Genomic DNA, 21731 nt, shown 5'->3' with positions numbered 1-21731 from the left:
TAGGTAAAACTGATATCAGCCTAGACAGGTAGGTAAAACTATTACTGCAAATAAAATAAGTGCTGTTAAACTGATTTTAGTGGGGTTTATCCTTATCTACATCCCTGCACATAATCTATACTTTTTTTAAATCAAGTTTTTTGGTTTTTCTCCCATTTCCCCCCAGTTGTACTTGACCAATTCCCCCTGCTGTCCTGGTTGTTGCTCCACCCCCTCTGCCGATCTGGGGAGAGCTGTAGAGGAGCACATGCTTCCTCCGATACATGTGCAGCCGCCAGCTGCTTCTCTTCACCTGACAGTGAGGGGGTTCACTGGCAGGACGTAGGAAGGATCCCCCCACCAAGAGGCGCCCCAAACGGCCAGAGGAGGCACTAATGTAGCGACCAGGACACAGACCCCACCGGCTTCCCACCCTCAGACATGGCCAATTGTGTCTGTAGGAACGTCTGCCCAAGTACCACTGCCGGGAATTGAACCCGGGTCTCGACGGTGGTAGGCGACCGCTTTTTCCTCTACACTACCCAGACGCCCCCACAGAATCTCTACTTGTATATTTCCCCTGTCAGCTCTGTCCACTTACCCTCTAGCAGAATAATGGAAAAGTCCTGAGCAGTGTGGCCCTTGCGGGAGGCGAAGCACTGGTAGGCCCCGGAGTGGAACTTCTGTGCAGCAGTGATCTGGAGGGTGTCGTTGTGTTGGCCCTGGATGGAGATGTGCTGGTCGGAGACGATGGGCTCCGTGTTTCTGTACCAGGTGATGGTGTATTCTGGAGAACCCTCCACGGTGCAGGTGAAGAACAGGGTGCTGCTGATGCCCGTCTTCAGGCTCTTAGGGGACAAGGTCACTCGTAGGGGGTCTGAGAGAGTGGCACACGTCAGAAAATACGTCAGAATTTTTGTGAGAAGACACATGCAAGAAAAACCTCCAAAAACATACAGAAATGCATATCGCTGTCAAAACCTCTTATCTCCAAAAATGTTTATGTTTCAGTAATTGTGAAGATTTTTTTTTTTTGCTTGATCACGATTTTTAAATTTTTCTAATGGGTTTTGAAATTCATAACCTTGCGTGGCAGCTGGATTCGCGAGATCATGATCGCGCGAGAAATCAATCTTACCACGTTGCCAGATATGCGTTTGAAGCTACGGGCCGGTTTTAGGTGTGACAACAGTGAGAAGCCAGCCTGTGGTAGACGGTGATAGACAGATGGATCATCCAATCACCTGCCAGGTATTTTTTGCCTTTTTCCAAACAGTTTCCAAAGACGAGTTCCCAGATGGTTCTGTGCAACAAACCATCTGGCCAAACTCAACGGTTGTCGAATTTTCTTACCTCCTAGATGACCATGTGACCATGATGACCATGATGACCATGTGACCATGATGACCATGTGACCATGATGACCATGTGACCATGCAGTCATTCAACTGAATAAAAAAACAACACGAAAATCACCCACATTTGTGTTTCTAGGTTTTCACATGAGAGAGAGAGAGAGAGAGAGAGAGAGAGAGAGAGACCGCAATCACTGGCAGTGACTCAATCAGTTCGACGCACTCATTATAAAAGCAGCTGGAGATATCTCTTCACATCTCTGTCCACTTGTGTGTTAAGTGTGTGTGTGTGTGTGTGTGTGTGTGTGTGTGTGTGCGCGTGTGCAAATGTCAGTGAGCAATAAGGCAGCTGGTGGTGTATGCTAGGGGGCATCGCTGTACCTCCCAACCCCCCTCACCCTGTCACAGTCACAGTGTGTGCTGCTATGATGTGCCCACTGGCAAAGCCTACCGCTACTCAATTCTCTCTCTCTCTCTCTCTCTCTCTCTCTCTCTCTCTCTCTCTCTCTCTCTCTCTCTCTCTCTGTGTCTCTCTGTCTCTCTCCCAGTCTTTGTTTCTTTGTATTCTCTACACAATGTACCGTTATCTCTCTCGTATTATCTTGTTATTACGTTGTAGATAATGTCATGTCTTTTCAGCCCTTCATTCTGGATGTCTGATTATCCCTCCTGCTCGCCCTCCTCCCCTCTGATGGAGAATGCTGCTGGCAGCTGTGTTAAGGATACAGTCTCAGCGAATTACTGCCCTGCCTGCCTTTTTTAGCCCTGATATGACGGGGCATCATACAGCCCACACACACATTTGTTACACGCACACTGTATGTGTGACTTATACGTGGGATTTATGCCTCCAACCAAAAGGAGTTTGTGAATCTGTCTGTCTGCCAGTCAACCAAATAGACAGCGTGGGAGTCTTGTCAGTTTGTGTGTTTATATATGTGTCTGGGTGGATATGATGTGTTTATATACATGTCGGGGTGGATATGATGGGGCTTGCACACCTATAACGTGCAGCTGTCCGGACACTTCTTTTGAGCCGAAGCTGTTGGTGACCTCGCAGGCGTAGCTGCCGCTGTCCTCCTGCCGCAGGTCGCTGATGGTCAGCCCGGTCAGGCGGCGCGTCCAGCGGGCGTCCGAGGGCAGCGGGCGGCCATCCTTCAGCCAGCGCACGGTGGGGCTGGGGTAACCTCCCGCCGTGCAGGGGAGCTCGATGCTGTGGCCTGCGTACACCTCCCCCGCCTGGAAACTGTCCAGGATGCTGGGCGAGGATTCGGTGGGGTCTGGAGGAGGGCACACCGGACAACACACTTTAGGTTCAGGATAGAGCTGCAACAATTAGTCCATTGATCGATCGATAGAAAATCAATCAGCAACTATTTTTAGAATCAATTAATCATTTAGACTAATTTTTACGAAACAAATACTAAAATGCTCTTCTTCCAGCTTCTTAAAAGTGAATATCTTCTGGTTTCTTTAGTCTTCTACTGTATGACAGTATGCTGATTATCTTTGGGTTGTGCACTCACTATCAGGACAAAAGAAGACATACAAGGACGTCATCTTAGGCTTTGGGGAAAAAGCGATTGACATTTCTCACCGTTTTGTGACATTTTATAGACCAAACAACTAATCGATTCAAGAAAATAATTGTGAGATTAAAGGAGCACTACACCGAAAAACAATGCTAATTTATTTTGCACATCCAAAAACTGTGGACCAGTGATATCATTCATGCACAAATGATATAACTCACTGGCTCTGGAACTTAACTCAAATCAACTCAATAACTGTCAAACTAAATGAATGCCTGCAAAACTGTTGACAGTTTTCGGATGTGTGTGAGATCATGTGCAAAATAAATCAGTATTGTTTTTCGGAGATTTAATCGATAATGAAAATGACCGTTAGTTGTAGCCTTATAGTTCAGGCAGTAGCGGAGCGTACGCCGGGGCAGAGGGTGCGGCCGCCACGGGCCCACTCGTCAGGGGGGCCCATCAAAAAAAAAAAAAAAAAAAAAAAAAATTTTTTTTTTTTTTTTTTTTTTTGCAGGCCAGGCCACTGGGCCTGGCTGGCAACCTGTGTTTTTATTTTTCTTCTTCAGAACAAGCTTGTCTGTAAAGTGGCTTCACTGTAGTCTTTCTTGGACATAATATTACTTGGCTCAATGAGTGACAAATTGTGTTTTCGGATATAGGGGCTATCAGCTATTTTACAGTTGTGACTTAAAATTACTTTATTTAATAAAGTCAGTGGTGTGAGTCTGAGAGGAATTCAATCAATAGACAATAACATTGGTGTGTTTAAAATTAGATATTCCACTAAATATGGCTAAAACCGATTCAAACATGCAAAAAAGGCACATTTTTCTTCGCGGCCTGGCAGGCCCGGTTCTACGGGGGTGCAAAAGCATGCATTGCACCCTTATTTTAATTGTCTGCATGCTCAGTTGAAAAGTAAAAAAAAAAAAAAAAAAAAAAAAAAAAATTTTTTTTATAAATGCTACAGCTGCACACTTACTGTTTAAACTTGAATTATAGTTGTTGTTTTTCTTTGTTCTTTGATGTGATTTTATGGCTTTTTGGCACCTATATGTAACCTTTTAAGGTTGAGATAATTGTATTATCATTATATGGTCCAAATATTTCAGTAAAGCACTTGAAACACTTGAAATATTCTTGCTTGGGTGGTATCATTCTACTTGAAATGATGGTCAAATGCATTATTTTTAGTAAAATAACATGTCAAATTTTTCGGGGCGGCCGGCCTTTGGCCGGGCATCTGCACCCCTTCCTATCTAGGATGCACCCCTAGTCATCTTGTTCTGGAACCGGCCCTGCGGCCTGGCCTGGCCTTCCAAAAAAAAAAAAAAAAAACTTTTTTTTTTTTTTTTTTTTTTGATGGGGCCCCCCTAAGAGCTTCGCCCCCTCTGGGCTGATAGGGTCGCTCCGCCCCTGAGTTCAGGATATAGGACTGCAGAGTGCAATGGAGAATTACAGTAGACAGGAGAAAACAATAATGACACCGCGCCACTCACCCATTACGGAGAGCCTGGCCCCGTTGCTTTGGCGTGTCTCGCCGCTGTACTTATGCTTGGTGATGCAGCGGTATGTGGAGAGGGCATCCTCCTTCTGAACATCAGAGATGTAAAGAGCCCCGAAGGAGGTCAGGGAGAACCTGTTACCTGAGGGAGACACAATCAGCACAGACAAACATGAACACCCCAACAAGAGCACAACCTTATCTCACAGCACTGGTAATAGTCTAATTTCACTATCAGTATTATTGATCCCTCTCACGTTTCAGTGAAACATTACAATTGACAGAAAACTGAACAAAACATGAACACGACACAGCTCAGACAGAGCAGAAAATTGATGACAGAAAGAAACATACAGTGAATACATCGACACTATGATGGGTGGGCACAAATCCACTCTGTGCTCATTGCAAACCCTTATTGCACTAAGAACAAACAGTTGGCACTACCTGCCTGATAATGTTGCTTCCCAATACCTGGCACTCTCTCAAGGCATGGAGGACACACAGCGGTCACTTACCCCACCCACAGCTCAGATGTACTGTCCCCCACACAACGTGAAACACTTCTGCACCACACTATCCACGCAAACACATAACCTAACCATCTTTAGGATATGTTTAATATTGTGATATAGTGTGATATACAGATTAAAGGCCAAAGCCAAAGTTCAAGTGTGTCAGTGTTGCCAGATTGGGCGGTTTTCCACCAATTGGGTTGTTTTGGGTTGAATTGTCTGGGGAAAAAATGGGCCTGGGCAGGGTCGCTTGTTTCCATAAACCTGCATTGCTTGGGCGGTTTTGTGCGTGCATTTTACTGGTTTTTGAACAGTCTTTGGGCTGGAAACCATCAGCTGTATCTGGCAACACTGGTCAGTGTGTGATGGGAGCTGCCAGGCTCTGGCCTATTTTCAGCTTTGTGCCAACATGGAGGGGCTGCGCCTGGTGATTGGAGGAGAGCGAGAGGGGGAGAGAACAGCCTCTTTGTAATAAGCACTAGTCAGTTTACCAGCATGTATTTACACTTGCAGAAAGGCGCACGCACACACACGCACGCACGCACGCACGCACGCACGCACGCACGCACGCATGCACGCACACACACACACACACACACACACACACACACACACACACCTCATTATATTTTCTTGATTGCCATAGACCTTATTCCTACAGCGGCCATTTTGAACTATCTATGATTCCTTGAAGGAATCGAAGGAATTTCCTTCGCCCGCCCTGCAGCTCGCCGAGCAGGGCCGCCGCGCGTGATATACTAGGGATCTCGTGCGCTCGATTCCTAGGCTCGCCCGCTACGTGGCCTCGCCCTGGCTGCTCCTTGATGGCATACTTCAGGGATGCTCCTCCTGGAGCTGGCAACATTCAGCTATCCATGGCTGAAGACGGGGGTCTGAAGCCAGACTCCCACTTCTTTTTTGTGTCACAGTGGTTTTTATGACATCACTGATGATGTCACAGTGGGATTTATGACATCACAGTGGGACATGGGACAGACAGACAGAGAAACAAACAGAGCCCTAGCTCCCATTTATATACTGATGATGATGATAGATGATAGATAGATGTTATAGCTTGTAGAAAACTATTGCCCCTCCTACAAAGGTGCACATCATACAAGAATTCGTAATTGAACACACATTTAATCTGCCTTTTAGACACAAAATGGCTGACTTGGGGGGGATGTGAAATAGGCGTATTGGACATGACTGCCCACTATAGCCAGCAGAATCTAGCCCATGGTAAGAGATAAAGCTAGTGGCTAATTAGCTGGTAAGCTAGCTGATGTCCCTGCTAAATTCAAGCTGTAGTTTGTAGTTATTGATTCCCAAGATTGCAAGGTAATTTGTAAGGTATATCTGAAGTCCTCACTTATGTGTCAAAGTAACAGTAGAATAAATATGCCAATCTTCCAGGTAGTTTCCCACCCTCCCCGTGTGTGACCTAACTTCAAAATGGCTGGCATGGGAACAAGGTCAAATATGGCTGTTTCACTTATCACCTATGTGCATCGCATTTATCCAAGCTATATGACAAGCAGCTAGGAGGGGTGCATCCATGTGCACCTGTGTGTTTATCAGCAGGGATAGTATATAGGCTCAATGTCAGCTTGGTGGAGAGCGCTGATCATGGATATGTAGAGTAGGCAGGTAGCAGTTATGGGCCGTGTGTGTGTTAAGGAACATATGACCTGAGCTACCGCGGAGGCTGCAATTTCACAGCAGCCTTTGTTTGCCCCCCAGAATGACGCCTTACAGGATAATGAGCACTTTAAGACCACGACTCCCACAACACCAACTACTCGCCTGTCACAACACCCTGACACGGGCGGGGGGGGCGGGGGGGGCGGGGGGGGGGGAGGGGATCAAGAGAGAGAAAGAGAGAGAGAGGGGGGGGGGGGGGGTTGCTGGATCTGTCAAAGCCATACTTTCTGTCTTCAGCAGGGGGCTGCATGGACTCATCCCATCTGCAGAGACGTGCCGAAACAACAGATTTAATCACATGATCTCCTTCACTATCTGTCCATCTTTTCATCAAGTTTTTTTTTTCTCCCCAATTGTACTTACTAATTCTCCCTGCTGTCCCGGTCGTTGCTCCACCCCCTTTGCAAATCTGGGGGAGTTGTACACTAGCACATGCTTCCTCCGATACATGTACAGTCAGACGCCAGCCGCTTCTATTCCCCTGAGAACAAGGTGTTTCCCCAGCAGGACGTAGCGCATGGGAGAATCACGCTATTCCCCTAGTTCCCCTTCCCCCGAACAGGTGCCCCCGACTGACCAGAGGAGGCACTAGTGCAGCGACCATACAGGACTCCTTATTACCCCACTGGCTTCCCAGCCCCAATTGTGTCTATTACATCTGACCAAGGCGGAAGTAGGGCCTACCGCTGTCGGGCATCGAACCCGGGTCTGGCCCCACGTTGACAGGCGAGTGCTTTTACCTTTACACTACCCAGAAGCCCCCTCCTTCGCTATATATCTGTCTGTCTTAACTGAGTGGCTTATTCATAGAATGTGTCTATCTTTAACTGACTCTCTTCGTCGATTTGTACAAAACCTGCTCTAACTCACCTTCCCCCGCTCTCGTTAAATTGATTGAGTCACTGCCACTGACTGTGGTCTCTCTCTCTCTCTCCCTCCCTCCCTCCCTCTCTCTGTCTCTAAGCAGAGTGGCAGACAGAGTAAAATATTAATTACTAAATCACTGTGCTCTCTCAGCTTTTATTCATGCTGACTTGACTAGATAAGGAGAAACAGAGCCAATGTTCCTCACTCATACAGACACACACAGAACACACACACACACACACACACGACCGCTGCACAAAAACATGCAGACATGCATGCATGCAGACACACAATCAGTGTTCAGAGTAGAAACTAGTGTCGTAGAGAAGCTTTTTTTTGATTGTGCCATGGTTAAATGGTTTTATAGTGGTTTTATAGTTTTATAGTGGTATTTCACACATGGAACCAAATCACATTTGACACTATCTCATTGAAGGACATTCATCAAATGTTTGATCCTAGACCATAGATTAGCTTACCACCGTTCTGTGTGTGTGAATCTTCTTTTGGTCTGTTGTATTTAAAGCACCATTGTACAAAGTAGCACTAAAGGCTTTTGCACACCAAGTCCGTATATTTCGTCCGAAATTGTTGCAGGTTTAAAAATAAATACGACCTCTTGTTGTGTCACTCACGTTTACACACTGACTCCGTCATTAAAGTTTTTGGAACAGGTTCGATTTTCAGCGTTTTTCGCATCAGCCAATAGATTTTTGCGAGCTGGGACCCGTCTGTGTTTTCAGATGACCGATTAAAAAAATGCTAAATATGGAACCATTAGGTGCTACTATAGCCTATGGAAGCATTCATGGATCTTTGAGCAGCTCGAAGGGACCATTTAGAGGTTCAAGTAATTTTTCCAAATAGAAATGGTTTCTATAAAGAACCCTCTCACCCGGAAAGAAGTGTTATTGAAAGAAGCTGCATTGCCTAGACAGCATCTTGTATGAGCATGGCCAGAGTCAAGGAGACACATTGGCGGCATGCACAAATTGCTCATTTTATCCTGGCTGCAGGCCAGAAGTTCCCAGAGGGTCACCATAAAAAAAACTGTTTCTGTATCATCAGGAAAATTATTTACATCTGTTTTGAATGCAGAAAAAAAAATCTGAGGAAACATGGCCAAAACGAAACTAAAAACGTCCCCCCCCCCCCCCCCCCCCCCCCCCCCCCCAAACCAAAACAACAGAACAAAATGTGCACACTATCTGAAGGCTTTTAAAGCCAAGGAGTACACCGGGCCCAGGTGGACCCAATCAGCCTAACGACCCCAACCAGGCTCCTGCAAGAGGACCAGGAGAGTGAGAGGGTCATCACACGACCTTTAAAATTTTGTTTTTTAAATATTGTTAAATTGCTTTCAAAACCACTTTAAAATTCCCACCCTTGGACAGAATTGACTTTTAAACTGAAAACTTCAACATCCAGGGGGGAGGGGGGAGTGGTGGGGGAAATGAGAGACTCGGCAAACAAAACAAAACATTTGACCAACAGAACAAAAGGTGCACACCACACACTGTAGGTGAGGAGGGAGAGAGACACTCAATGGTCTGAAGGCTTTTAAATGTAATGAGTGCATGGGGCCTAGGCGCACTCAATCAGCCTAACGACCCCAACCACCAAGCTCCTGCAAGACAGGGCCAGGAGAGTGGGAGGATCAAAAATGTTTAAAATATTGTTAAATTTCTTCCAAACCCGCTTTAAAATTCCCATCCTGGAACAGAATTGACTTTTAAACTGAAAACTTCAACATCAGAGGGGAAAAAAGAAAAATCTCTTGAAAACACATCAGATTTAACATTACAATACCTATATAAAACGATGCAAACACACCGGATGCTGAAGCGACAAGAAGCATCTGGAAGCACAGGCAGTTTATTTCCGTGCCCCTGTTCACAGATTATACCGGTCACACTGGCCGCTGTGCAGGCGGCTCACGGCCTGCAGCGATAGTTTCCACATCTGGTCTAATTTTTGCATGACCCGCGGATTGGATGCAGCAGTCAGGAAGTCAGTAGCCTACAAGTTGTGACCGGCGCAGACCAAACCAGAGCGCTTCTGGTGTGAATGGCCAGGCTCCTGTTCAAGCTGAATTTACGCGCGGCACTGCTTTCGGATCCAGTGTGTTTGCGCAGTAAGAAAAGTTAATTGTTTTTCCAGCATGAACTTTACAGTTGATTTTGGTTAGACATCATAATCACCATAATCTTTCTGATTACACGTGTGATTGTTGTTACATACAGTTTATATGTGATGCCTGCCTTGCCCTGTGCCACATGCAACAAACTTAGACCAATTTGGAGTGGACGTCACTGCAGTTGCACACGCATCGTGGTTGCAGAAAATCTGAGGAAAGTGAATGAGTAAAGCCCTTGAGCAAGGCACGTATACACCAACTGCTCCGGTGGCTGCTCAGTGGCCAACAGTAAAGCATTGGGCTGCTCCCTTGTGTGACTGTGTGCAACCATATACAATGTGAAAAGTGGCACACTGAAAATGAGTGTGTGTCCTTCTTTAAATAAATGATAGCAATATTTTTTTATTTTAAATCCAGCAAAATGTCCCCACTCCCCAGCCTTGTGCAGTATCTGACCTTCTGTATCACAACAGGCCTAACCTGCCGTTGTGACCAAGTCAATGGAAGGGGAGAGAAGGGGAAAATAATGGAAGTCTAAATGAGCGAGAGACAGAGAGAAAAAGAAAAAATGAAAGCACGACAGTGAGTCTATGAATAGGGTATACTGTACGTGTGGGTCCAACAGTGTGTGCACTGTGTGTGTGTGTGTGTGTGTGTGTGTGTGTGTGTGTGTGTGTGTGTGTGCGCGCATGTGTGTGTGAGTTAGCAGCCTCATTTTCTCACATGCAAATGAAGGCGTCGGCGCACAGATAACGAGGCCCATATTTCCACCTCCTCAGTGGGGCCATTATTTATTGATGTTCTGCATCTTTCCCCCTCCCTCCCACTCTCATGCTGTTGCTAGGGTCCTCTCACTGTTGCTTCTGCCATCCTCTTTACATTTTGGTGTCGTTTATTTGGCAATTATTAAAACACAGTCTACTTTACAATCATCAAGGACGAAACATAAAGGTCACACACTGAATCCCACTGTGGTACGTGAATGTAAAATACACAGGGAAATTTGTGATAGCAGTCAGTGCAATTACTGGAAAAACAGCATCAATATGAAGTTAGTAAATAACAAATGCAAATTACAATAGGTTTGAATCTAATCATGAATATTTACAAAAATGTAAGACAGAATAAGACCTTCTCCTGGTCATTCACTGTTATGCAGGTTAGCATTTCCTGACCCTGTAATCTGAAGATTTGCTGATTTGAAAGGCAAAGCCACTTCATTCCAATTTTGTGCCCCAAACTAAGAATATAAGCACTGGCCAGTGGCTGATCTTTGTCCTAAAATAATCCAGATTAGCTGTGCTAGATCTGGACATGAAGCTGGGAGTATCACCTCTCTGGGAAAGTAGTTAAAATATTTGAGACCAGATCATTAGCACTTTTTGAAAGTTGATCTTCTCTCCCCGCAACAGGAAACTAATTGAGCTCTTGGAAGTGAATCTGACCTACATGCCTTTAGAGCATACATGGGCAAAAAACATTTTTTTTATTTTTTTTTACACAGTGCACCTGAACGCAACATGCAAGATACCCGCTGAATAAGTGTCCAAATGTTCATGTCATTCTGGCCAATACTCCACTTCTGTTATAGCATTTCAGTCTGGAATATGGAATATCTTTCAATAATCTTTATGACTAAAAGGCTACATTGAATTAGAAATTTAAATAATTAACTCATTGGTTTTGGATTTATTTAGCTTCAAGACTGCATTTTTGTTCGTGTGACCCTCAACACAGGCTTTGATCATCCCGGGCCACTTACTGATACTTATGCTTAAATTAACCCACTCATATTCTGATTTATTTCAAGAAAAACATTTTGGCTAGTGGAAATTCTAATTGGCTGGTAACTTTAAAATCTAGCAGCCATATTGGCAGGTGGTCAAAAAAGTTAATTTCAAGCCCTGAGAGCAGGTGGTGACATAGGAGTGAGTGAGAAAAGGATGAAATATTGGTGGTTAAGACTGAATAATGACATCACAACTGTTAATTTAAAATGAGTTATTCCTCTAAACGTGGCTTAAAATGCACCAAATTTTTCACGCTGGTGCCGTTCGGCCCTCAGCAAAACTTGGTAGCGAGGACATTTTTTGTGGCCCTCTCTATCATCAAAGTTGCCCATCCATGGGTTACGGCATGACAATATTTGTTCGGCTCCCGGCAACAATCTGGGTTTCTCATGTGGCCCCCCATGAAAAATAATTGCCCACCCCTGCTTTAGAGGGGCAAAAGCTGTCCAGACTAGTCTATTTTAGGAGAAGATTAACTTTTTCCTCTTTTAGCCGGAATTTCCTCCTGCCATTGACCTCCATCAAAACATCCAGGCGAGATTTGTCTAACATACAGAAACAAAATGCACGGGCACTCAGTAAGAAAGAAATCCTATCAGACTTCTAGCACTAATCAGTTTGGCCTCAGCTAATGAGATATTGAATTCAGTGTGAGTTCAGCAAACTCTCTTCCCTTCAACTAAGAACCTTCTGACAGTTGCCGATGCACAAACGCAGTGGGTCCTACTGTAAATCTGGCTGCCGGGGACCACAGGAGTTCTTGAGGGGCTTCCCTGGGGTCACTAGTGAACTAAAGGATAATGTGATGTGATTTCACTGTTGCGCTAGTCATCACTAAGTGAAGCTGTGTAAGACTGGTGGTCAGAGGTTTCAGTCTCATCACAAACTGCAGAGACAGACATCAATGATCTCCTCAGTAGGGATGCAGCGGTTTCCCGTTTGAAGGTATACCGCGGTTTGAAAAAGGTATCAAAACCACTAAGATTTGCCGTCATACCTTCCCCACGGTATCAGCTGTTTCCCCAAAACAAAGTGCCCAGGTCGCTTGCAGAGTGCAGTTTATGGCCCCTCCCCCTGGCTGCATGCCTACCTAGACTAGAGCACAGTAGTGAGGAGCTGTCCCTGACCTGTATTTACAACCGTGTGTGTAATAATGGCTGAAGCAGGAGAACGCAAGGACCCCCCTGAACTTTCCCCCCATCTAAAAAGACGACGTCGGCTGTATGGGAATATTTCGGCTATTGTAAAAACACAGATGGCCAGGGCTTAGATCTGCGTGAGCACCACCCGTCGTTGTTTGTCAAATTCAAGGTACATTAAAACGTTGTCTTGCTTCAACATACATCGCATCGGACATAAACCATTTCCACCAGCAGGTTTGAGGAGTAGCTAAGAATAACGTCAGATAAATACTCTCTCTAGGAGCTACCGAGGCAGCTAACATGGCTAATTAGTTAGCTAACACCAGCTATCTTTCTCCTCTAAGTAACGTTAACATTACTTGACTGAGCGAACGTCGCTGTACAGCAGGTCGTTATCAAAACGTATTGCACTGAAGAGAAGTAACATTAGATAATGACAAAAGACTCCTCCAACCTGGCAGTGGAAAATTATGCACAAACTTTGTGTGTGTGTGTGTGTGTGTGTGTGTGAGAGAGAGAGAGAGAGAGAGAGAGAGAGACACACAGAAACACTCAGCACAGGGACAGAAGCTGTGTGTGTGTGTGTGTGTGTGTGTGTGTGTGTGTGTGTGTGTGTGTGTGTGTCCTATGTGTGAGACAAAGTGGGGGTGTACAGTATTGTAGCGACTCAGGGTTTGACATGTCTGTGGGGATTACGACGTTACGTGAAGGCAGCATACCAGACGGTGTTAGTGGCACTTCCTGTCTCGTGGTGAGGCCAGTCTGGATATGTGAGCGAGCTGGCTGGTCGTGTGTAGAGCTAGCAGCGTAGCTACCGCTAGGAGCTATGAGAATGAGCTAAGAATAAAAACCTGTACCAACTACAAGTCTCCTGGTTCCTGAACGAATACCTGATTCGTTACATTGGTGTCGGAAGTTAAGCGGTATCGCCTCTGCGTCGGCCAAGAGGGGAGAGGGTGAGAAGGAACGGCAAAAGAGACTGTGAGTGAGACAGCTTTTGGGCTCGAGCGACCTAGCGGTAGTAGGTTAGCTACCAGGGGTGCTAACTGCTAACTGCTAAGAGCACCACGTGCGATGGTGCGCGACGGAGAATGGCCGTCGCTGAACGGGAGGAAAGAGGAGCTGATGACGGGGATCAGCTCGGTGCTGGCGGGCATGGAAGCCCGTTTGTTGAAAGAAGTCAGACGGCTGTTGGAAGCGACTCCTGCCTGGGCAGTGGAGCTGTTGTGAATGCTGCGGGAGGTGATGCAACGTGTGGACGAGTTGAGCACAGAGGTAATGCAGCGTGGAGAACAGCCGGAGGAGCCGCAAAAGAGACTGTGTTGGACATGCAGGGAACCTGGGCATCTAGCGAGGTGGTGTCGCAGCGGTCCCGGGGGAAAGACCAGGTACGCGGAGCAACGGTACTGGGGAAGGCCGGGAGCCTGCTGGTTATGCGGAGCGATTGGGCACCTAGCCAGAGAGTGTCGAAAGGCTGTCGGGGACCGGAGGACAGCGGGAGAAGAGAGACGTGCAGGCGGCGGGCAGGTGAGACTCTGCTGGACTTGCTGTTCGCCGGAGCACTTAGCCAGAGACTGCACTGAGAGTGTGGAGGCCGGAGGAGAGACACAGGCTGAGGAGGATGTGAGCGGCCGGGGAGAAGAGAACGTTGTTACGGTCAGGAGAACGGTGCTCCAGGGGAGCAGCCAGAGGGAAGAGGGAGACATCATCTGCAGCGCTGTTACAGTCGGGGGAGCGACGCTCGTGTCTCCGGGTGAGCGAGAGGGATCAACGCCGGAGGAGCCGGCCCAACCTAGCCGCTACACACCCCCCACGGTTGCTGTGCAGAAAGCCGAGGTGGAGATGGATGCCGGTGGTGTTCGCCCTGCTGCCCTCAACACGCCGCCCCCTGGGGGAGCGGGACGGGAGGACGAGCGAGTGCAAGAGGTGGAGGAAGACGAGGAGGACTGTACAGAAGTGGACCTGACAGACGAGGACAGGAACATCCGGGATGTCGACGAGGAGGAGTGGATATGCAGACAGGAGGAGGACGCGGATATCGGTCCGGTGTTCGCGTGGGTGGCGGCCAGACGCCGGCCCCCTGTGGAGGAGATTCACCTGTGTTCCGGTGCCACGAAGGGACTGTGGAACATGTTTTCGGACCTGTGTCTGAATGAGGGGATTTGGAAGAGAAAGGGGCACGGAAGCGCGGGGTTCCAGATGGTGGTACCCAGCTGCCTGCGGAAATTGGTGTTGCAGTGGGCGCACAGGGGCCGCAGCGGTAAGGATCATGACGGGCCGGAGAAGATGCTCTGCAATGTTCGTAAACTTTTCTACTGGGGCAAACACAAGGAGGACGTGCAGAGCTACTGCAGTGCGTGCGTTGGCTGTGGAGCGCAGAAAAGGGACCGAAAAGAGTCACCCTGCAGGGGACTAACCCCACTGGGGGTTGAGAGGGACTAGAGTGCTTCAGGTGGGACAGAAGCTTGGAAAGGGGGGATGGAAATGGTGGTGGTCGTAATGAATGGGAAAAGAAAAAAGGAATAATGTAAATGTGGGGGTTATTGTTGAATTGGAATGTGGGTTGAATTTAAATGTTGGGAAAAGAGGAAAAATGTAAATGTGATGGGTTGATTTGAAAAGTTGATGATGGGAAGTAAGAAATGTAAACAGTGGTGGTGGAATGCGAAATTAAGTGGAAATAAGGAAAGACTGTTTGTGGGGAAATTGAATGTGGTGAAAAGTGTTGGTGTGTTTTGGTACAGGGGGATGTGTGGGTTGTGGGTGCCAGCGTGGGAGCTGGCTTTTTGTTGGGTGAGGAGTATGTAGCGACTCAGGGTTTGACATGTCTGTGGGGATTACGACGTTACGTGAAGGCAGCATACCAGACGGTGTTAGTGGCACTTCCTGTCTCGTGGTGAGGCCAGTCTGGATATGTGAGCGAGCTGGCTGGTCGTGTGTAGAGCTAGCAGCGTAGCTACCGCTAGGAGCTATGAGAATGAGCTAAGAATAAAAACCTGTACCAACTACAAGTCTCCTGGTTCCTGAACGAATACCTGATTCGTTACAGTATGTTTGAGTGCATTAACATTGAAACAATCATTATTTGTGTCCAGTGTCCACCTATTTTACAAAAGAGAAGCAAGTATTTGATATTATTATGTTTTAGTTTTAAAATTAATTAGATTAACTAAATCGTTTACATTTATAAGTAAGAATAGTACTATATTACCAATGCAAACACATATTTGCCACAGTTAACTGTCATTACAGATGTAGGTTACATTAACATGTCTTTATTTTTTCTCAGTCCACAATTCAGCAAACGATGTTATTTAAAAATAAAATACATTTTGTTCAACTGCATTTTTTTATGCCAAATTTTACAACACATAAAGGTCCGCAATATCGCGATACCGTGAAACCGTGGTATATTTGTCCAAGGTTATCATACCGTCAAAAACTCGTACCGCTGCATCCCTACTCCTCAGACATATGGGACAAAGCTGTTCTCAGGGTGATGTGGTCTAAAGTGTCTCTGCTTGGTGGTAGTTGACATAAAAAAAAACTTTGAAAGTCAAAGGGTTTTTCCTGCATCGTTTTCTTCTAGTTAGGGGAAAGCTTATGACATTTCCCCCTCAATAGCGTTAACATTCCTCAACAAAGCCTGATTGAAACGGACGTGTTGATCCACACCCACTGCTTTTCTTAGCAATGATATTTTTCTGTGCCAAAACTTTGAACAAAGGTGGAGGGATTTAATGTACATTTGTGGAATACCTGTCGAATGTGAACAGACGGCTGCACAAGTTGGACTCTGTGCATGTAACTGCACAGTTATATGTGAGGCTTAAATATGAGGCAATAGGCAGAACATATTGTGTGTCTGTCTTTGCATAGACACAGGGTGTGAGCATGTGGATTATGGATGTGGAGAGACTAAAGATGATTCACCTCAAGTTCTTACCTGTTGTGTAATTTCAGCTCCACCCTGCCCTAGTTAGGCTCATATTCCAGCCCTACGGTAGCCTATTCTCTAATCCTAACTTCTAAATCAAAAATCCCTTGTGGGGATATCTACACTGCAAACATTAACTTAATCTACAGAACAAAAGAAACCATATAAACAGTATAAGAGAGAAGACTTTGGTGATGTAACTTCACTGTAATGATTGTTATCCTCTTTAAAACCCCAAATAATTCACAAATAATCTCAAATTGGTCTACTGTGGTCAACTATTTATATTAGTCTTAGTAGTGGCAAAAATATTTTTGATGCGTAATGAAAGGAGAAGCCACAAAAAACATAAGCGATCACATCAGGTGAAGATGGGGCTGACTACGATATGTTTTTGACAGTTATAAATGCTGTTTATTTGTCTGATGAGTGCAACAGTGGCATGAATTAAATGCATGTACATGCATTCAAACACAAATGCACACACAAGTGTCAAAGTTCAGCTCGCCATTGTCATTTGGCAAATAGATAGGCTCTTTCTGAATGGCCGGCTGATTTAAAATTCCAGAAAAGGAGTCAATATTCTGAGTTTGACATTAGACATTGTTTTCCATATCTATTGTTAACCTTCCTCTTACTAGAGAAGAATTTGAAAGAAGGTGAGAAGAGAGAGGGGGAGGAGGAATGGATCAAAGATGAGTGACTGTCACAGAAAGAAGAAGAAAGAAAAAACTGAGCATATTCAGGAGATATTCTCTGCGGTGCTATAGAATAATGCTTGTGCTCACAAATGCAGACATGCTAGGCACAGACGCACGTGCGCACACACGCGCACATACACACACACACACACACACACACACACACACACACACAGTATGTCAACATATGCGTGCCATACACCATGGTCCAAGGTTTTAAAATAGGGCAAAACATATTTTCTGCTTGCAACAAAAACAACTGTCAATCAGCACCACGGACAGAGATCACCATGATGTTCTAGAGAGCAGTGGTACTCAACCTTTTCCCTACATTTTTCCCCACATTGACCCAAAAAAAAGAGCCACAATCCAAAAAGTCCCTTTCCTCCCATTATTTATTCTTAGATTTTTATTTATTTATTCATTTTAAGTAGGACTTAAAAGAGCCACAACTACCCATAAAGGAGCCGCATGTGGAGCCTCGGGTTGAGTATCACTGTTGTAGAGGAAAGCATGGTTAGAATGACTTGACTGCCAGAACTGACAACCTCCAGTTCTGGTGATTACGTCATCTACATGCGATCATGTGAAACGCTCCATGTCTTTGAATAGAATTGATGATTTCTCTGGGTTGGGACATTGTTGGAAACATTCAAGATAATGTAAGTAGGCAACCAAAAAAAGTGTATCACATAGGTCTACTCATTTTTAGATAATTTAATGTAATAATCTTACAGAAGTTCTTCTTCAATACAGCTTGATGTTCATTTTGTAAATCATGGTCCCATTTAGAGTGAAATAGACGACAGGGCCTAAAATTCACTTTGCAAACTGAGGGGGGGGGGGGGGATTCCCCCTTATGTTCTTCAGATAGGGGTGATTTTTTCGTATTGATTTTGGGGGGGATTTATAGGGCTCTATCGTCCCACCGGCCTTAAATTAGCGCTTAGCGCCAGGCGCAGCGCATATTAGTGTGCGTGGACCGGCGCACTGCCTATTATCATGTCGACGAGAGAGGGGAAGAGAGAGTGAGATGGCAGAGGAGAGCTGTGCGCAATTACGCACAGTCATATCTCCGGCGCACTGAATAAGGCCTGGTTTTGAAAAGCGCTAAACGCTAAATTAACGCCAGGGGGGAAGATAGCGTTAGGCCGGTATTTAAAGCCGAAACGCCCATTCAGGCCTATTCTGGCACTGTGCCACGCCTCTTCGGCGTAAAGCGCATTTCGGGGCCTAAAACCATGATGCTATCTTCCCGAGGCAGGCGCAAGGTGCGTTTTTTGCGTTTAACGCCAGTTTTAGCGCCTAAGGCCAGTGGGAAGATAGGGGCCATAGACTTTGAGGGGGATTTTTTGTGTTTTATCTGCAGACTAAGCAGCCTTATCAGCCAATGCAACCGTGCATACCAACGGCGAAGTTTCGCAGTTATTGCAGTGTTTATTTTTTTGAACTGCGGTCGATTTTTCAGAAATTCGCTTCCGACGTGTACACATCTGTGGCTGTGATTGACAGGTGGGTCAATACTCGCATCGCAATTTCGTGCCGTATATTCGCATCGCTCTTGATGTGTAAGGACCTTAAGGCTTTTGGTTCTATCAAAGCCTTTATTTTTTGTATTGAGTGATACACTTTAATAAAACACTCATTTTATATCAGAAGTGTTCTTTGTTTTGTGTTCACAATAGTGATGTCTAAGAATTTTGCATTGGGGAGAGTTATATTGAAGTGAATGGGCACTGCCCATTCACTTCAATGGGACTTCAATACTGGGACTTTCCATGCCATGGAAAGACTGAGGGGGTCCCCCTTCTGACAACGTAGTTTTCCTTTTTAGCCAGCGAACTATTAAGTTTGCAAGCAGCTGTCTGTATCCACCGAGAAATCAGCAGAGGTAGTGTTGTTGTCGAGAGAGGACAGAGTGGGCGTGCCATCAGTTTGTTGCTATGGTTTGTTGTGACGGAAGTGAAGTTTGGTCCGCGCTCGTGTAACCGTGTAACCGTGTAACGCGTCCGGCCAGTCACTTGAATGCATTAAGCAACGTTCCGCATCAACATAGACGCAAACCAATGCAGGATTATTCCCACTTTATAAATTCAAAATATGCGGGAATTCCAGAAAATGTGCGTGATTCCCACAATCCCGTGCCAAATCTTAGGCCCTGGACGAAGAAGCAGACTGTGTTTTGGGGTGTGATTGACAGGTCGCCTCTCCAGTGATTGTGTAGCTCGCTGATCACGGACCAATAGCAGATGGCGCTGGGGTTCTGTGTGAAATCCCTGGTCCCATGCTACACTGTAGCTGCTCCAAATAACCAAGATGGCGACAGACAAAATGGCAAACCCAGGCTTCAAAATGGGAGTCCACAAACCAAACGGCTACTGTATATCCATATTTGTATAGGGAAAAACACAGAGAGAGGTAGCAGAGGAAACTGGAGGAGATAACAGTCCATTTCTCTGTGCTCCCCTCCTTTCAGATCTCTATGCAGAAAGGGCTGTTACATCTGTATTCAAAGCCAGAGCCCACTCCACCCTCCCTTTGCTCTCTCCCTCTCCACACTCTCTGCTGTGTACATTAAAAGCCCAAGTAGAAGCAGGTGTCAGCCAATATACACTTTCCTGCCTTTTATTCTGCTGAACACTTACTTAAGATTTATGAATGGCGCCCTCTTAACTCCTTTCAATTCACATTCAAAGCAGGTTTTATTGGCACAACTGATGTGGAACAACTAATTGTGCAACGGGAGCCCGCGTCGTCGCATCTCCGCCATAAAGAGACTTTTGTTAAAGTGACCAAACAGTTCAGACGGGGCGCAAGTCATGCTGCAGTTGTAGGCCCTCTACACAGCGTGAGCAATATCTGACTCTGTGTCCATCTCTCTCTCCTCCTCCCCCTTTCAGGAAGAGAATATCTGACTCTGTGTCCATCTCTCTCTCCTCCTCCCCCTTTCAGGAAGAGAATATCTGACTCTGTGTCCATCTCTCTCTCCTCCTCCCCCCTTTCAGGAAGAGAATATCTGACTCTGTGTCCATCTCTCTCTCCTCCTCCCCCCTTTCAGGAAGAGAATATCTGACTCTGTGTCCATCTCTCTCTCTTCCTCCCCCCTTTCAGGAAGAGAATATCTGACTCTGTGTCCATCTCTCTCTCTTCCTCCCCCCTTTCAGGAAGAGAATATCTGACTCTGTGTCCATCTCTCTCTCCTCCTCCCCCCTTTCAGGAAGAGAATATCTGACTCTGTGTCCATCTCTCTCTCCTCCTCCCCCCTTTCAGGAAGAGAATATCTGACTCTGTGTCCATCTCTCTCTCTTCCTCCCCCCTTTCAGGAAGAGAATGGAGAGAGAGGGCAGAAGAAGAAGAAGAAGGCTGCACTCTGTTATGTTTTCATTAAAAAGCCACGCTTCACCATCTCCTTCCTAACTGCTGTCCTCTAGCCGGACCAATTCTGACGGCTTACCTCATCTTTCAATCATGTCCCCTCGCCTGCCCCCTTCTCCACTGTTTACTGTCCAGACTCCAGCCTCACAGACTCCAGCCTCACAGAATCCAGCCTCACAGACTCCAGCCTCACAGACTCCAGCCTCACAGACTACGGCCTCACAGACTACGGCCTCACAGACTCCAGCCTCACAGACTCCAGCCTCACAGACTCCAGCCTCACAGACTACGGCCTCACAGACTCCAGCCTCACAGACTACGGCCTCACAGACTCCAGCCTCACAGACTCCAGCCTCACAGACTCCAGCCTCACAGACAACGGCCTCACAGACTCCAGCCTCACAGACTCCAGCCTCACAGACTCCAGCCTCACAGACAACGGCCTCACAGACTCCAACCTCACAGACTCCAACCTCACAGACTACGGCCTCACAGACTCCAGCCTCACAGACAACGGCCTCACAGACTCCAGCCTCACAGACTCCAGCCTCACAGACTCCAGCCTCACAGACAACGGCCTCACAGACTCCAGCCTCACAGACTCCAGCCTCACAGACTACGGCCTCACAGACTACGGCCTCACAGACTGACTGTAAGAAGTAAAGGGAACATGTTAGGAAGTGGGAAGGTAAAGAACGGGCGAAGGTGGAGACAGAGGAGTGGCAGAGAGACAGAGAGCGAGGAATAAGACAGACAGAGCAGAATAGACAGAGGGGGTAGAGTCCAGTGTTTTCCACTGCGACAGGCCCGTGTGTCTCTTCTGCTCCACTGGCTGCTCTGTCCCAATTTGCCCCGTGTGACTTTAAACAGTAAACACTGGGGGAGGGGACAGCAGCGAGGGCCTGTGTCAATGGACAGGGGAGTGCTAGAGAAAACGGACCGCCAAGTTAAGTCAGGAGGACAGACATAAAACCACTCTTGAGAGAATACACCACGTTCAAAAGGCATGCTTTATGTGGATATGGCTCAATACAACACTGAGGAGACACACCATGTTCCCATAAACCCATCCTAACCAGACAGACAGACTATGCCGCATCAAGCTAAATGGACCATCTCAGATAGAGGCAGTGCTGAGGAGATTAAGAATCACTAGAAACATCAGAGGAAACGAGGGATAGAGAGACAGA

At 46.4% G+C, this 21731-nt stretch overlaps 1 protein-coding gene across 5 annotated transcripts in view; it reads right to left on the bottom strand.

The window, feature by feature from the left end:
- The window catches only part of LOC310784188 (cell adhesion molecule DSCAML1-like), a gene marked incomplete at both ends in the record, with an annotated part of 127221 nt that overhangs the window by 43149 nt on the left and 62341 nt on the right, over positions 1-21731 (bottom strand). For all 5 annotated transcript variants that reach the window (XM_083645195.1, XM_083645196.1, XM_083645197.1 and 2 more), the window contains 3 exons: positions 581-856; positions 2336-2614; positions 4369-4515. In XM_083645195.1, coding sequence (XP_083501321.1) covers positions 581-856; positions 2336-2614; positions 4369-4515 — 702 coding nt within the window. The remainder of the gene's footprint in view (positions 1-580; positions 857-2335; positions 2615-4368; positions 4516-21731) is intronic.

Source organism: Poromitra crassiceps, assembly GCF_964638095.1.
Source record: "Poromitra crassiceps genome assembly, chromosome: 1".
NCBI lineage: Eukaryota > Metazoa > Chordata > Actinopteri > Beryciformes > Melamphaidae > Poromitra > Poromitra crassiceps.
Note: the sequence above shows the minus strand (reverse complement) of the source record. Positions and strands in the feature narration are given on the sequence as shown.